At 40.9% G+C, this 18770-nt stretch overlaps 1 protein-coding gene across 3 annotated transcripts in view; it reads left to right on the top strand.

Moving 5' to 3' along the window:
* wasf1 (WASP family member 1) overlaps positions 1-18770 on the top strand; it is a 116671-nt gene that overhangs the window by 77961 nt on the left and 19940 nt on the right. For 2 of the 3 annotated variants that reach the window (XM_087805952.1, XM_087805953.1), the window contains exons 5-6: positions 4052-4169; positions 14788-14865. In XM_087805952.1, the coding sequence (XP_087662078.1) occupies positions 4052-4169; positions 14788-14865 (196 nt within the window). The remainder of the gene's footprint in view (positions 1-4051; positions 4170-14787; positions 14866-18770) is intronic. The other variant, XM_087805954.1, reaches the window with a different exon arrangement.

Here is an 18770-nt window from a genome sequence, read left to right on the forward strand (position 1 = left end):
GACTCTGTTGTTGTGATAGTGTAGTAACAAGTATATATGAGTAGTATTGTCCAGTACTTGACTCTGGTGTTGTGATAGTGTAGTAACAAGTATATATGTGTAGTATTGTCCAGTACTTGACTCTGGTGTTGTGATAGTGTAGTAACAAGTATATATGTGTAGTATTGTCCAGTACTTGACTCTGGTGTTGTGATAGTATATTAACAAGTATATATGTGTAGTTTTGTCCAGTACTTGACTCTGGTGTTGTGATAGTGTAGTTACAAGTATATATGTGTAGTATTGTCCAGTACTTGACTCTGGTGTTGTGATAGTGTAGTAACAAGTATATATGTGTAGTATTGTCCAGTACTTGACTCTGGTGTTGTGATAGTGTAGTTACAAGTATATATGTGTAGTATTGTCCAGTACTTGACTCTGGTGTTGTGATAGTGTAGTAACAAGTATATATGTGTAGTATTGTCCAGTACTTGACTCTGGTGTTGTGATAGTGTAGTAACAAGTATATATGTGTAGTATTGTCCAGTACTTGACTCAGGTGTTGTGATAGTGTAGTAACAAATATATATGTGTAGTATTGTCCAGTACTTGACTCTGGTGTTGTGATAGTGTAGTAACAAGTATATATGTGTAGTTTTGTCCAGTATTTGACTCTGGTGTTGTGATAGTGTAGTAACAAGTATATATGAGTAGTATTGTCCAGTACTTGACTCTGGTGTTGTGATAGTGTAGTAACAAGTATATATGTGTAGTATTGTCCAGTACTTGACTCTGGTGTTGTGATAGTGTAGTAACAAGTATACGTGTGTAGTATTGTCCAGTACTTGACTCTGGTGTTGTGATAGTGTAGTAACACGTATATATGTGTAGTATTGTCCAGTACTTGACTCTGGTGTTGTGATAGTGTAGTGACAAGTATATATGTGTAGTATTGTCCAGTACTTGACTCTGGTGTTGTGATAGTGTAGTAACAAGTATATATGTGGAGTATTGTCCAGTACTTGACTCTGGTGTTGTGACAGTGTAGTAACAAATATATATGCGTAGTATTGTCCAGTACTTGACTCTGGTGTTGTGATAGTGTAGTAACAAGTATATATGTTTAGTATTGTCCAGTACTTGACTCTGGTGTTGTGATACTGTAGTAACAAGTATATATGTTTAGTATTGTCCAGTACTTGACTCTGGTGTTGTGATAGTGTAGTAACAAGGATATATGTGTAGTATTGTCCAGTACTTGACTCTGGTGTTGTGATACAGTAGTAACAAATATATAAGTGTAGTATTGTGAAGTACTTGACTCTGGTGTTGTGATAGTGTAGTAACAAGTATATATATGTGTAGTATTGTCCAGTACTTGATTCTGGTGTTGTGATAGTGTAGTAACAAGTATATATGTGTAGTATTGTCCAGTACTTGACTCTGGTGTTGATAGTGTAGTAACAAGTATATATGTGTAGTATTGTCCAGTACTTGACTCTGGTGTTGTGATACAGTAGTAACAAATATATAAGTGTAGTATTGTGAAGTACTTGACTCTGGTGTTGTGATAGTGTAGTAACAAGTATATATATGTGTAGTATTGTCCAGTACTTGATTCTGGTGTTGTGATAGTGTAGTAACAAGTATATATGTGTAGTATTGTCCAGTACTTGACTCTGGTGTTGATAGTGTAGTAACAAGTATATATGTGTAGTATTGTCCAGTACTTGACTCTGGTGTTGTGATAGTGTAGTAACAAGTATATATGTGTAGTATTGTCCAGTACTTGACTCTGGTGTTGTGATAGTGTAGAAACAAGTATACGTGTGTAGTATTGTCCAGTACTTGACTCTGGTGTTGTGATAGTGTAGTAACAAGTATACGTGTGTAGTATTGTCCAGTACTTGACTCTGGTGTTGTGATAGTGTAGTAACACGTATATATGTGTAGTATTGTCCAGTACTTGACTCTGGTGTTGTGATAGTGTAGTGACAAGTATATATGTGTAGTATTGTCCAGTACTTGACTCTGGTGTTGTGATAGTGTAGTAACAAGTATATATGTGGAGTATTGTCCAGTACTTGACTCTGGTGTTGTGACAGTGTAGTAACAAATATATATGCGTAGTATTGTCCAGTACTTGACTCTGGTGTTGTGATAGTGTAGTAACAAGTATATATGTTTAGTATTGTCCAGTACTTGACTCTGGTGTTGTGATACTGTAGTAACAAGTATATATGTTTAGTATTGTCCAGTACTTGACTCTGGTGTTGTGATAGTGTAGTAACAAGGATATATGTGTAGTATTGTCCAGTACTTGACTCTGGTGTTGTGATACAGTAGTAACAAATATATAAGTGTAGTATTGTGAAGTACTTGACTCTGGTGTTGTGATAGTGTAGTAACAAGTATATATATGTGTAGTATTGTCCAGTACTTGACTCTGGTGTTGTGATAGTGTAGAAACAAGTATATATGTGTAGTATTGTCCAGTACTTGACTCTGGTGTTGTGATAGTGTAGTAACAAGTATATATGTGTAGTATTGTGGAGTACTTGACTCTGGTGTTGTGATAGTGTAGTAACAAGTATATATGTGTAGTATTGTCCAGTACTTGACTCTGGTTTTGTGATAGTGTAGTAACAAGTATATATGTTTATTATTGTCCAGTACTTGACTCTGGTGTTGTGATACTGTAGAAACAAGTATATATGTTTAGTATTGTCCAGTACTTGACTCTGGTGTTGTGATAGTGTAGTAACAAGTATACATGTGTAGTATTGTCCAGTACTTGACTCTGGTGTTGTGATAGTGTAGTAACAAGTATATATGTGTAGTATTGTCCAGTACTTGACTCTGGTGTTGTGGTAGTGTAGTAACAAGTATATATGTGTAGTATTGTCCAGTACTTGACTCTGGTGTTGTGATAGTGTAGTAACAAGAATATATGTGTAGTATTGTCCAGTACTTGACTCTGGTGTTGTGATAGTGTAGTAACAAGTATATATGTGTAGTATTGTCCAGTACTTGACTCTGGTGTTGTGATAGTGTAGTAACAAGTATATATGTGTAGTATTGTCCAGTACTTGACTCTGGTGTTGTGATAGTGTAGTAACAAGTATATATGTGTAGTTTTGTCCAGTACTTGACTCAGGTGTTGTGATAGTGTAGTAACAGGTATATATGTGTAGTTTTGTCCAGTACTTGACTCTGGTGTTGTGATAGTGTAGTAACAAGTATATATATGTAGTATTGTCCAGTACTTGACTCTGGTGTTGTGATAGTGTAGTAACAAGTATATATGTTTAGTATTGTCCAGTACTTGACTCTGGTGTTGTGATACTGTAGTAACAAGTATATATGTTTAGTATTGTCCAGTACTTGACTCTGGTGTTGTGATAGTGTAGTAACAAGGATATATGTGTAGTATTGTCCAGTACTTGACTCTGGTGTTGTGATACAGTAGTAACAAATATATAAGTGTAGTATTGTGAAGTACTTGACTCTGGTGTTGTGATAGTGTAGTAACAAGTATATATGTGTAGTATTGTCCAGTACTTGACTCTGGTGTTGTGATAGTATATTAACAAGTATATATGTGTAGTTTTGTCCAGGACTTGACTCTGGTGTTGTGATAGTGTAGTAACAAGTATATAAGTGTAGTATTGTGAAGTACTTGACTCTGGTGTTGTGATAGTGTAATAACAAGTATATATGTGTAGTATTGTCCAGTACTTGACTCTGGTGTTGAGATAGTGTAGTAACAAGTATATATGTGTAGTATTGTCCAGTACTTGACTCTGTTGTTGTGATAGTGTAGTAACAAGTATATATGTGTAGTATTGTCCAGTACTTGACTCAGGTGTTGTGATAGTGTAGTAACAAGTATATATGTGTAGTATTGTCCAGTACTTGATTCTGGTGTTGTGATAGTGTAGTAACAAGTATATATATGTGCTTGCTGAGAGGTCACTGTCAGCCCTGATGAAACAATATTAATAACATGTAATAATCCACGGTCCAACGTTAACTAGCGTCGCACAAACAAACATGTATGTTCTGTTGCCAGGGACGACGGGAAGGAGGGCCTGAAGTTCTACACCAACCCGTCCTACTTCTTCGACCTGTGGCGAGAGAAGATGCTGCAGGACACGGAGGACAAGAGGAAGGAGAGACGGAAACAGAAGGTGTGTTTGTTTTGTCGTTGTCGTCACTCTGGGAGAAGATTGTCGTTCTTCCACGTTGAAACAACATGTTTGAGTCCAGGCTTCACTCCTTCATCGCGTTCGAGGACGACACGGATGCATGTCGTGATTTCTAGAAGGAGGAGTTGGAAGTTCTCGAGGTTTGAGATGAGATCAGTTCATATAGAGTCGACGTCAGCGAAGCTTCACGGTTTTAAGAGATCGTTTGTGAAGTTTCTTCCTCTGATGTCACCGTTTATTGAGGTTCGAGCTTCTTTCACTGAGGCCTGGAGAGTCCAGGGACCTGCGTCTGGCATCAGATACACAACAAATCACCTCAGTCATGAGTAGTATTGTGTACTATTGTGTAGTATAATAGATGTGCTTCAACAAGGGTTTGAGTTGACGGATGATGTGTAGTATTGTGTAGTATTGTGTAGTATAATATATGTGCTTCAACAAGGGTTTGACTTGACAGATGATGTGTAGTATTGTGTAGTATTGTGTAGTATTGTGTAGTATAATAGATGTGCTTCAACAAGGGTTTGAGTTGACGGATGATGTGTACTATTGTGTAGTATTGTGTAGTATAATAGATGTGCTTCAACAAGGGTTTGACTTGACAGATGATGTGTAGTATTGTGTAGTATTGTGTAGTATAATAGATGTGCTTCAACAAGGGTTTGTGTTGACGGATGATGTGTAGTATTGTGTAGTATAATAGATGTGCTTCAACAAGGGTTTGACTTGACAGATGATGTGTAGTATTGTGTAGTATAATAGATGTGCTTCAACAAGGGTTTGTGTTGACGGATGATGTGTAGTATTGTGTAGTATAAAAGATGTGCTTCAACAAGGGTTTGACTTGACAGATGATGTGTAGTATTGTGTAGTATTGTGTAGTATAATAGATGTGCTTCAACAAGGGTTTGTGTTGACGGATGATGTGTAGTATTGTGTAGTATTGTGTTGTATTGTGTAGTATAATAGATGTGCTTCAACAAGGGTTTGAGTTGACAGATGATGTGTAGTATTGCGTAGTATTGTGTAGTATTGTGTAGTATAATAGATGTGCTTCAACAAGGGTTTGAGTTGACAGATGATGTGTAGTATTGCGTAGTATTGTGTCAGGACCATGTGCTTCAACAAGGGTTTGAGTTGATGGATGATGTGTAGTATTGTGTAGTATTGAGTCAGGACCATGTGCTTCAACAAGGGTTTGAGTTGACGGATGATGTGTAGTATTGCGTAGTATTGTGTCAGGACCATGTGCTTCAACAAGGGTTTGAGTTGACGGATGATGTGTAGTATTGTGTAGTATTGTGTAGTATAATAGATGTGCTTCAACAAGGGTTTGACTTGACAGATGATGTGTAGTATTGTGTAGTATTGTGTAGTATAATAGATGTGCTTCAACAAGGGTTTGTGTTGACGGATGATGTGTAGTATTGTGTAGTATTGTGTAGTATAATAGATGTGCTTCAACAAGGGTTTGAGTTGATGGATGATGTGTAGTATTGTGTAGTATTGTGTAGTATAATAGATGTGCTTCAACAAGGGTTTGACTTGACAGATGATGTGTAGTATTGTGTAGTATTGTGTAGTATAATAGATGTGCTTCAACAAGGGTTTGTGTTGACGGATGATGTGTAGTATTGTGTAGTATAATAGATGTGCTTCAACAAGGGTTTGACTTGACAGATGATGTGTAGTATTGTGTATTATTGTGTAGTATTGTGTAGTATAATAGATGTGCTTCAACAAGGGTTTGAGTTGACGGATGATGTGTACTATTGTGTAGTATTGTGTCAGGACCATGTGCTTCAACAAGGGTTTGAGTTGACGGATGATGTGTAGTATTGTGTAGTATAATAGATGTGCTTCAACAAGGGTTTGACTTGACAGATGATGTGTAGTATTGTGTAGTATTGTGTAGTATAATAGATGTGCTTCAACAAGGGTTTGTGTTGACGGATGATGTGTAGTATTGTGTAGTATAATAGATGTGCTTCAACAAGGGTTTGACTTGACAGATGATGTGTAGTATTGTGTAGTATTGTGTAGTATAATAGATGTGCTTCAACAAGGGTTTGAGTTGATGGATGATGTGTAGTATTGTGTAGTATTGTGTAGTATTGAGTCAGGACCATGTGCTTCAACAAGGGTTTGAGTTGACGGATGATGTGTAGTATTGTGTAGTATTGAGTCAGGAACATGTGCTTCAACAATGAGTTGACGGATGATGTGTACTATTGTGTAGTATTGTGTAGTATTGTGTCAGGACCATGTGCTTCAACAAGGGTTTGAGTTGACGGATGATGTGTAGTATTGTGTAGTATTGTGTAGTATTGAGTCAGGACCATGTGCTTCAACAATGAGTTGACGGATGATGTGTACTATTGTGTAGTATTGTGTAGTATTGTGTCAGGACCATGTGCTTCAACAATGAGTTGATGGATTATGTCTAGTATTGTGTAGTATTGAGTCAGGACCATGTGCTTCAACAATGAGTTGGCGGATGATGTGTAGTATTGTGTAGTATTGTGTAGTATTGAGTCAGGACCATGTGCTTCAACAAGGTTTGAGTTGACGGATGATGTGTAGTATTGTGTAGTATTGTGTAGTATTGAGTCAGGACCATGTGCTTCAACAATGAGTTGATGGATTATGTGTAGTATTGTGTAGTATTGTGTAGTATTGAGTCAGGACCATGTGCTTCAACAATGAGTTGACGGATGATGTGTAGTATTGTGTAGTATTGAGTCAGGACCATGTGCTTCAACAATGAGTTGGCGGATGATGTGTAGTATTGTGTAGTATTGTGTAGTATTGAGTCAGGACCATGTGCTTCAACAATGAGTTGGCGGATGATGTGTAGTATTGTGTAGTATTGTGTAGTATTGAGTCAGGACCATGTGCTTCAACAATGAGTTGGCGGATGATGTGTAGTATTGTGTAGTATTGTGTAGTATTGAGTCAGGACCATGTGCTTCAACAATGAGTTGGCGGATGATGTGTAGTATTGTGTAGTATTGTGTAGTATTGAGTCAGGACCATGTGCTTCAACAATGAGTTGGCGGATGATGTGTAGTATTGTGTAGTATTGTGTAGTATTGAGTCAGGACCATGTGCTTCAACAATGAGTTGACGGATGATGTGTAGTATTGTGTAGTATTGTGTAGTATTGAGTCAGGACCATGTGCTTCAACAATGAGTTGGCGGATGATGTGTGGTATTGTGTAGTATTGAGTCAGGACCATGTGCTTCAACAATGAGTTGGCGGATGATGTGTAGTATTGTGTAGTATAATAGATGTGCTTCAACAAGGGTTTGACTTGACAGATGATGTGTAGTACTGTGTAGTATTGTGTAGTATAATAGATGTGCTTCAACAAGGGTTTGAGTTGACGGATGATGTGTACTATTGTGTAGTATTGAGTCAGGACCATGCGCTTCAACAAGGGTTTGAGTTGACGGATGATGTGTAGTATTGAGTAGTATTGTGTAGTATTGAGTCAGGACCATGTGCTTCAACAATGAGTTGACGGATGATGTGTAGTATTGAGTAGTATTGTGTAGTATTGTGTCAGGACCATGTGCTTCAACAATGAGTTGACGGATGATGTGTACTATTGTATAGTATTGTGTAGTATTGAGTCAGGACCATGTGCTTCAACAAGGGTTTGAGTTGACAGATGATGTGAAGTATTGTGTAGTATTGTGTAGTATTGAGTCAGGACCATGTGCTTCAACAATGAGTTGATGGATTATGTGTAGTATTGTGTAGTATTGTGTAGTATTGAGTCAGGACCATGTGCTTCAACAAGGGTTTGAGTTGACGGATGATGTGAAGTATTGTGTAGTATTGTGTAGTATTGAGTCAGGATCATGTGCTTCAACAAGGGTTTGAGTTGACGGATGATGTGTACTATTGTGTAGTATTGTGTCAGGACCATGTGCTTCAACAATGAGTTGACGGATGATGTGTACTATTGTGTAGTATTGTGTCAGGACCATATGCTTCAACAAGGGTTTGAGTTGACGGATGATGTGTACTATTGTGTAGTATTGTGTCAGGACCATGTGCTTCAACAATGAGTTGACGGATGATGTGTAGTATTGTGTAGTATTGAGTCAGGACCATGTGCTTCAACAATGAGTTGGCGGATGATGTGTAGTATTGTGTAGTATTGTGTAGTATTGAGTCAGGACCATGTGCTTCAACAATGAGTTGGCGGATGATGTGTAGTATTGTGTAGTATTGTGTAGTATTGAGTCAGGACCATGTGCTTCAACAATGAGTTGACGGATGATGTGTAGATCAGATGGTGACGCTCATCATGAATGTTTCTGTCAAACATGTCGAGATCTTTTGTTTCACTGGAGATAAAAGATAATATACATGATAATAACATGATAATAACATGATAATAACATGATAATAACAAGTGTCGACCACATGCTGTTATTTTGACACACGGATCAAGAGTAAAATCACAGTCAACACTGTTGCACCGACTTGTTAGTTCAGTCATGAAGGGAATGAATGTCGTGTTGAAGAGTTTGAATCATTTCTCTTCAAACTAAAGGTTTTTGTTCTTTATTTGTAAAAAAGTCACTTTTTCAAGTCAATCACTTGAATGATCGTTTGAGTCTGTTTGAAGAAATACAGTAGTATTTACTTTTAGAAGTATTTCTTCTTCTCCATCTACTTTTACTTCTTAAACCCACGTATTTTTAAAGCCACACAAACTATGAGGAGCCACAAAAACACACAAAAACACACGACACCATTAAGATCCAGAGCGAGGGCGACGTTGCGTGCAGTCGCCGCGTCCAAGTCTTGACGAGCCCTGACACCTGTCACTCAAACAGGCGCCTGATGAGATCGACCTTCGACACACTGTCTGGTGTGACTGACAGCGTCTTTCACTCGTGGTCACCAGGAGACGCACTTCTGTTGCACATGTATGACACTGTTGCACATGTATGACACTGTTGCACGTGTACACGTATGACACTGTTGCACACGTATGACACTGTTGCACACGTATGACACTGTTGCACATGTATGACACTGTTGCACATGTATGACACTGTTGCACATGTATGACACTGTTGCACGTGTACACGTATGACACTGTTGCACATGTATGACACTGTTGCACATGTATGACACTGTTGCACATGTATGACACTGTTGCACGTGTACACGTATGACACTGCTGCACATGTATGACACTGTTGCACATGTATGACACTGTTGCACACGTATGACACTGTTGCACACGTATGACACTGTTGCACATGTATGACACTGTTGCACACGTATGACACTGTTGCACACGTATGACACTGTTGCACACGTATGACACTGTTGCACATGTATGACACTGTTGCACATGTATGACACTGTTGCACGTGTACACGTATGACACTGTTGCACATGTATGACACTGTTGCACATGTATGACACTGTTGCACATGTATGACACTGTTGCACATGTATGACACTGTTGCACATGTATGACACTGTTGCACATGTATGACACTGTTGCACATGTATGACACTGTTGCACATGTATGACACTGTTGCACGTGTACACGTATGACACTGTTGCACATGTATGACACTGTTGCACATGTATGACACTGTTGCACATGTATGACACTGTTGCACATGTATGACACTGTTGCACGTGTACACGTATGACACTGTTGCACATGTATGACACTGTTGCACACGTATGACACTGTTGCACATGTATGACACTGTTGCACATGTATGACACTGTTGCACGTGTACACGTATGACACTGTTGCACATGTATGACACTGTTGCACATGTATGACACTGTTGCACATGTATGACACTGTTGCACATGTATGACACTGTTGCACATGTATGACACTGTTGCACGTGTACACGTATGACACTGTTGCACACGTATGACACTATTGCACACGTATGACACTGTTGCACATGTATGACACTGTTGCACGTGTACACGTATGAAACTGTTGCACACGCATGACACTGTTGCACATGTATGACACTGTTGCACATGTACACGTATGACACTGTTGCACATGTACACGTATGACACTGTTGCACATGTATGACACTGTTGAACATGTATGACACTGTTGCACATGTATGACACTGTTGAACATGTATGACACTGTTGAACATGTATGACACTGTTGCACATGTATGACACTGTTGAACATGTATGACACTGTTGCACATGTATGACACTGTTGAACATGTATGACACTGTTGCACATGTATGACACTGTTGCACATGTATGACACTGTTGAACATGTATGACACTGTTGAACATGTATGACACTGTTGCACGTGTATGAGACTGTTGCACGTGTATGACACTGTTGAACATGTATGACACTGTTGAACATGTATGACACTGTTGCACATGTATGACACTGTTGCACATGTATGACACTGTTGCACATGTATGACACTGTTGAACATGTATGACACTGTTGAACATGTATGACACTGTTGCACATGTATGACACTGTTGAACATGTATGACACTGTTGCACATGTATGACACTGTTGCACATGTATGACACTGTTGCACGTGTATGACACTGTTGAACATGTATGACACTGTTGAACATGTATGACACTGTTGCACATGTATGACACTGTTGCACATGTATGACACTGTTGCACATGTATGACACTGTTGAACATGTATGACACTGTTGCACATGTATGACACTGTTGCACATGTATGACACTGTTGAACATGTATGACACTGTTGCACATGTATGACACTGTTGCACATGTATGACACTGTTGAACATGTATGACACTGTTGCACATGTATGACACTGTTGAACATGTATGACACTGTTGCACATGTATGACACTGTTGAACATGTATGACACTGTTGCACATGTATGACACTGTTGAACATGTATGACACTGTTGCACATGTATGACACTGTTGAACATGTATGACACTGTTGCACATGTATGACACTGTTGAACATGTATGACACTGTTGCACATGTATGACACTGTTGAACATGTATGACACTGTTGCACATGTATGACACTGTTGAACATGTATGACACTGTTGAACATGTATGACACTGTTGCACATGTATGACACTGTTGAACATGTATGACACTGTTGCACATGTATGACACTGTTGCACATGTATGACACTGTTGAACATGTATGACACTGTTGCACATATATGACACTGTTGAACATGTATGACACTGTTGAACATGTATGACACTGTTGCACATGTATGACACTGTTGCACGTGTATGACACTGTTGCACATGTATGACACTGTTGAACATGTATGACACTGTTGCACATGTATGACACTGTTGCACATGTATGACACTGTTGAACATGTATGACACTGTTGAACATGTATGACACTGTTGCACATGTATGACACTGTTGCACATGTATGACACTGTTGAACATGTATGACACTGTTGCACATATATGACACTGTTGAACATGTATGACACTGTTGAACATGTATGACACTGTTGCACATGTATGACACTGTTGCACGTGTATGACACTGTTGCACATGAATGACACTGTTGAACATGTATGACACTGTTGCACATGTATGACACTGTTGCACATGTATGACACTGTTGAACATGTATGACACTGTTGCACATGTATGACACTGTTGAACATGTATGACACTGTTGCACATGTATGACACTGTTGAACATGTATGACACTGTTGCACATGTATGACACTGTTGCACATGTATGACACTGTTGCACGTGTATGACACTGAAAGACGCTGTACGTGTACACGTATGAGACATTATGTGTGTGTAAATGTGTGTGTATATGTGTGTGTGTATTTGTAAGTGTAAATATGTAATGTGTATGTATATATGTGTCTGTTAATATATAATGTGTGTATGTGTGTGTAAATGCGTGTGTGTAACTGTGTTATTTGTGTATTTGTGTGTGTAAATAACTAATGTGTGTGTGTGTGTGTGTATGAGTGTAAATATGTGATGTGTGTATATATATATGTGTGTGTATATATATGTGTGTGTACTTGAGCTCTACGTACTACAGAGAAACCAAAGCAGTTGATTCTTAGCATCAATGAACTAAAACTACAGTTTAGTTTCAACTTGATTTCAGGTCGAACACGTGACGAGGAAGTTAAAGTCAAAATTAACCTCATGAACCTCATGAACCTCCTTCAGTTGAACCTCAGGAACCTCATGAACCTCATGAACCTCCTTCAGTTGAACCTCAGGAACCTCATGAACCTCATGAACCTCCTTCAGTTGAACCTCATGAACCTCATGAACCTCCTTCAGTTGAACCTCATGAACCTCATGAACCTCATGAACCTCATGAACCTCATGAACCTCCTTCAGTTGAACCTCAGGAACCTCATGAACCTCATGAACCTCCTTCAGTTGAACCTCAGGAACCTCATGAACCTCATGAACCTCCTTCAGTTGAACCTCAGGAACCTCATGAACCTCCTTCAGTTGAACCTCATGAACCTCATGAACCTCATGAACCTCCTTCAGTTGAACCTCATGAACCTCCTTCAGTTGAACCTCATGAACCTCATGAACCTCATGAACCTCATGAACCTCCTTCAGTTGAACCTCAGGAACCTCATGAACCTCATGAACCTACTTCAGTTGAACCTCAGGAACCTCATGAACCTCATGAACCTCCTTCAGTTGAACCTCAGGAACCTCATGAACCTCATTAACCTCCTTCAGTTGAACCTCAGGAACCTCATGAACCTCATGAACCTCCTTCAGTTGAACCTCAGGAACCTCATGAACCTCATGAACCTCCTTCAGTTGAACCTCATGAACCTCATGAACCGCAGGAACCTCATGAACCTCATGAACCTCATGAACCTCCTTCAGTTGAACCTCCTGAACCTCAGGAACCTCCTTCAGTTGAACCTCAGGAACCTCATGAACCTCATGAACCTCAGGAACCTCATGAACCTCATGAACCTAATGAACCTCCTTCAGTTGAACCTCCTGAACCTCCTTCAGTTGAACCTCCTGAACCTCATGAACCTCCTTCAGTTGAACCTCAGGAACCTCATGAACCTCATGAACCTCATGAACCTCCTTCAGTTGAACCTCAGGAACCTCAGGAACCTCAGGAACCTCATGAACCTCATGAACCTCCTTCAGTTGAACCTCATGAACCTCATGAACCTCATGAACCTCCTGAACCTCCTTCAGTTGAACCTCAGGAACCTCATGAAGCTCATGAACCTCCTTCAGTTGAACCTCAGGAACCTCATGAACCTCATGAACCTCATGAACCTCCTTCAGTTGAACCTCAGGAACCTCATGAACCTCATGAACCTCCTTCAGTTGAACCTCCTGAACCTCAGGAACGTCCTTCAATTGAACCTCATTCTTAAAACCCTGAGCAGACGTTGATGAAGGAAGTCTTCTCTAATCTCATTAGCTTCCGTGTTTGCCGCCGGATTAGCTTTTGAGTCGCGACGAGATGAACACGAGGCAGAAAAGAAGTTTGTTAGAACCAAAGATTCTCTTAGTGTTACTGACGTTCAGTCACGTGATCAGACGCCCGTCAAACCACGCCTGTCAATCACGTGTCCTCATCAGAGAGAACATGGATGTTTTTAACGATGATGTCACAGCTATTGATGCAACAACTTAAATGATCAAGAACATACGTCGAGATATCGTCCCTTAAATGAAACTAGGATGATATTTTCTTCTTATTTTCACTTTATTTGTCCAAATAAATGAAGCTTTAGTTCAAAACTACAAGAAACTGAAGTTAAACGTGACTTTTATGAAGAAATGTTCAACAAAAAGTTAAGATTGTTAAGTTAAGTCGTCGACAACACAATGATTAACAATATAAACACATTTATTAAGAAATACAGCACACGTAGTAAACATAGTTAACAAAAACACAGAAGCGATACAAGGGATACCTCAAACACATTTTTATTTGTGCCTCTGGGTCACCTTGACCCATAAACGTTACAAGGGATACCTCACACACATTCGTTTTTGGGGCCCCGGGTCACCTTGACCCAGAAACAACACAAGTGATACCTCACACACATTTATTTTTGTGCGTCTGGGTCACCTTGACCCTGAAACAACACAAGGGATACCTCAAACACATTTGTTTTCGTGTCTCCGGGTCACTCTGACCGAGAAACAACACAAGGGATACCTCAAACACATTTGTTTTTGGGTCACCTTGACCCAGAAACAACACAAGGGATACCTCACACACGTTTATTTTTGTGCGTCTGGGTCACCTTGACCCAGAAACAACACAAGGGATACCGCAAACACATTTGTTTTCGGGTCACCTTGACCCAGAAACAACACAAGGGATACCTCACACACGTTTATTTTTGTGCGTCTGGGTCACCTTGACCCAGAAACAACACAATGGATACCTCAAACACGAACGGAATCTTTGATGAACATTCAGGAGAGAAACGATCGAGCAGATGTTTTCAATGAGTGTCTACACAACACTTGTGTGACTGTTACACAGTGGGTTGTGTGTTTGTGGCTCTAACTCTCTGACTCCACACAGCTGGAAACACCTTATCTGGTGTGTCCCGGGGGCCCCCAGCTCTCTCAGACCCCTCCTCCCTTCCTCGCCCCCCCAGAGGTAAGACCTGAGCCAGAGCATCTGCAGGAGCCTGCAGCCCTCGCTCACCCCCCATAGTAACCCCTAAAATAACCCCCATAACCCCCTGCTTCTAACAACACATTTCTCCTGATGCACGTCTGGACCGTTTCTGACCAAACAATCATCTAACACTGACTGTGTGAATTTACTCAACCCTTGTGTTGTTTCTGGGTCAAGGTGACCCGGGGCCCCAAATACAAATGTGTTTCAGCTATCCCTTGACCCAGAAATGACACAAGGGATACCACAAACACATTTTTTTTTAGTGCATCTGGGTCATCTTGACCCAGAAACAACACAAGGGATACCTCAAACATGTTTGTTTTGATGCTTCCGGGTCACTTTGACCTAGAAACAACACAAGGGATAGCTCAAACACATTTGTATTTGTGCCTCTGGGTCACCTTGACCCAGAAACAACACAATGGATACCTCAAACACATTTGTATTTGTGCCTCCGGGTCACCTTGAGACAAAAACAACACAATGGATACCTCAAATACATTTTTTTTTTGTGCATCCGGGTCACCTTGACCCAGAAACGACACAATGGATACCTCAAACACATTTTTATTTTGTGTGTCCGGGTCACCTTGACCCAGAAACAACACAATGGATACCTCAAACACATTTGTATTTGTGCCTCCGGGTCACCTTGAGACAAAAACAACACAATGGATACCTCAAATACATTTATTTTTTTCGTGCATCCGGGTCACCTTGACCCAGAAACGACACAATGGATATCTCAAACACATTTTTATTTTGTGTGTCCGGGTCACCTTGACCCAGAAACAACACAATGGATACCTCAAACACATTTGTATTTGTGCCTCCGCGTCACCTTGATCCAGAAACGACACAATGGATACCTCAAACACATTTTTATTTTGTGTGTCCAGGTCACCTTGACCCAGAAACGACACAATGGATACCTCAAACACATTTTTATTTTGTGTGTCCGGGTCACCTTGATCCAGAAACGACACAATGGATATCTCAAACACATTTGTTTTTGGGGCCCCGGGTCACCTTGACCCAGAAACCTCACAATGGATACCTCAAACACGTTTGTATTTGTGCCTCCGGGTCACCTTGAGACAAAAACAACACAATGGATACCTCAAATACATTTTTTTTCGTGCATCCGCGTCACCTTGATCCAGAAACGACACAATGGATATCTCAAACACATTTGTTATTAGGGCCCCAGGTCACCTTGACCCAGAAACGACACAATGGATATCTCAAACACATTTGTTTTTAGGGCCCCGGGTCACCTTGATCCAGAAACGACACAATGGATATCTCAAACACATTTGTTTTTAGGGCCCCGGGTCACCTTGATCCAGAAACGACACAATGGATATCTCAAACACATTTGTTTTTAGGGCCCCGGGTCACCTTGATCCAGAAACGACACAATGGATATCTCAAACACATTTGTTTTTAGGGCCCCGGGTCACCTTGAGACAAAAACAACACAATGGATACCTCAAACACATTTTTATTTTGTGTGTCCGGGTCACCTTGACCCAGAAACGACACTATGGATACCTCAAACACATTTTTATTTTGTGTGTCCGGGTCACCTTGACCCAGAAACGACACTATGGATACCTCAAACACATTTTTATTTTGTGTGTCCGGGTCACCTTGATCCAGAAACGACACAATGGATATCTCAAACACATTTGTTTTTGGGGCCCCGGGTCACCTTGACCCAGAAACCTCACAATGGATACCTCAAACACATTTGTTTTCGGGTAACCTTGACCCTGTGACAAGATGCTCAAAATAAAGGAAAAGAGGTGAAATATGATCATAATAAATAAAAAAGAATATAAATTACTATATAAATATAAAAATCTGCTGAAAAAGTTCAGGTCAATACGTTTCTCTTCAGTCGCGGGAGCTAAAATGCTAACGAGGAGTTAGCATCATAATGAGGGAGGCCTGACCTCTGACCTCTGACCTCTGACCTCATTAATGGAGCAAACACTAATTAAACTCTGGTGTCGAGTTACAAACATTTAAACTGATTTATGAATGAAGGTTTTATTATAACGATTACTGTTGTGTGACGGTGGTGTGTGTGTGTGTGTGTGTGCAGTATGCGTGTGTATCCGTGTGTGTGAGTGTGTGTGCGTGTGTGTGTGTGTATGTGTGTGAGTGTGTGTGTATGTGTGTGTGCGTGTGTGTCCGTGTGTGTGTCCGGGGGTGTGTGTGCGCGTGTGTGTGTGTGCGCGTGTGTGTGTGTGCGCGCGTGTGTGTGTGTGTGTGTATCCGTGTGTGTGTATGTGTGTGCGCGTGTGTGTGTGTGTGTGTGTATCCGTGTGTGTGTGTGTGTGTGTGCATGTGTGTATGTGTGTGTATCCTTGTGTGTGTGTGCATGTGTGTATGTGTGTGTGTATCCGTGTGTGTGTATCCGTGTGTGTGTGTATCCGTGTGGGGGTGTGTGTGTGTGTGTGTGTGTGTATCCGTGTGTGTGTGTGTGTGTGTGTGTGTGCACGTGTGTATGTGTGTGTGTATCCTTGTGTGTGCGTGTGTGTGTGAGCATGTGTGTATGTGTGTGTGTATCCGTGTGGGGGTGTGTGTGTGTGTATCCGTGTGTGTGCGTGCTTGTGTGTGTGTGTGTGTGTGTGTGTGTGTGTGTGTGTGTATCCGTGTGTGTGTGTGTATCCGTGTGTGTGTGTGTATCCGTGTGTGTGTGTGTATCTTTGTGTGTGTGTGTGTGCGTGTGTGTGTGTGTGCGTGTGTGTGTGTGTGTGTGTGTGTGTGTGTGTGTGTGTGTGTGTGTGTGTGTGTGTGTGTGTGTGTGTGTGTGTGTGTGTGTGTGTGTGTGTGTGTGTGTGTGTGTGTGTGTGTGTGTGTGTGGTCTTCAAAGGTCGTGAGCTTCATCCCTGGAGGGACCATTTACCTGCAGTTCTGCTGACTGTGTCACAAACACACAAGTGTGTGTGTGTGTGTGTGTGTGTGTGTGTGTGTGTGTGTGTGTGTGTGTGTGTGTGTGTGTGTGTGTGTGTGTGTGTGTGTGTGTGTGTGTGTGTGTGTGTGTGTGTGTGTGTGTGTGTGTGTGTGTGTGTGTGTGTGTGTGTGTGTGTTCTCGGGCTCACACGTGAGGTCCTGCACATAAATCACACACACGCTAACACAGCGCCGGTCCATTTAGACCCAGAAGAACCTGAAGAACCTGAGCTTCATTTCTAGAGATAAACACAGTTGACCCGCCTCGCGCTCGTCAACCAGCAGGTGGCGCCACTTTTTCGCCGTCGTCGAGTGATTCATAGCTTCAGATGGTGGTCCAGTGTGTAGATGAGTGTGTAGATGAGTGTGTAGATGAGTGTGTAGTTGAGTTTGTGGTCCAGTGTGTAGATGAGTGTGTAGATGAGTTTGTGGTCCAGTGTGTAGATGAGTGTGTAGTTGAGTGTGTAGATGAGTTTGTAGTTGAGTGTGTAGTTGAGTGTGTAGATGAGTTTGTGGTCCAGTGTGTAGATGAGTGTGTAGTTGAGTTTGAAGTTGAGTTTGTGTTTCAGTGTGTAGTTGAGTGTGTAGTTGAGTTTGTGGTCCAGTGTGTAGTTGAGTGTGTAGTTGAGTGTGTAGTTGAGTGTGTGGTCGAGTGTGTGGTCCAGTGTGTAGATGAGTTTGTGGTCCAGTGTGTAGATGAGTGTGTAGTTTAATTTGTGGTCCAGTGTGTAGATGAGTGTGTAGTTGAGTTTGTGGTCCAGTGTGTAGTTGAGTGTGTAGATGAGTGTGTAGTTGAGTTTGTGTTCCAGTGTGTAGTTGAGTGTGTAGTTGAGTGTGTAGTTGAGTTTGTGGTCCAGTGTGTAGATGAGTGTGTAGTTGATTGTGTGGTCGAGTGTGTGGTCTGGTGTGTGGTCGAG

The sequence above is a fragment of the Callionymus lyra genome, chromosome 13, assembly GCF_982586985.1.
Source record: "Callionymus lyra chromosome 13, fCalLyr1.hap1.1, whole genome shotgun sequence".
Classification (NCBI taxonomy): Eukaryota; Metazoa; Chordata; class Actinopteri; order Syngnathiformes; family Callionymidae; genus Callionymus; species Callionymus lyra.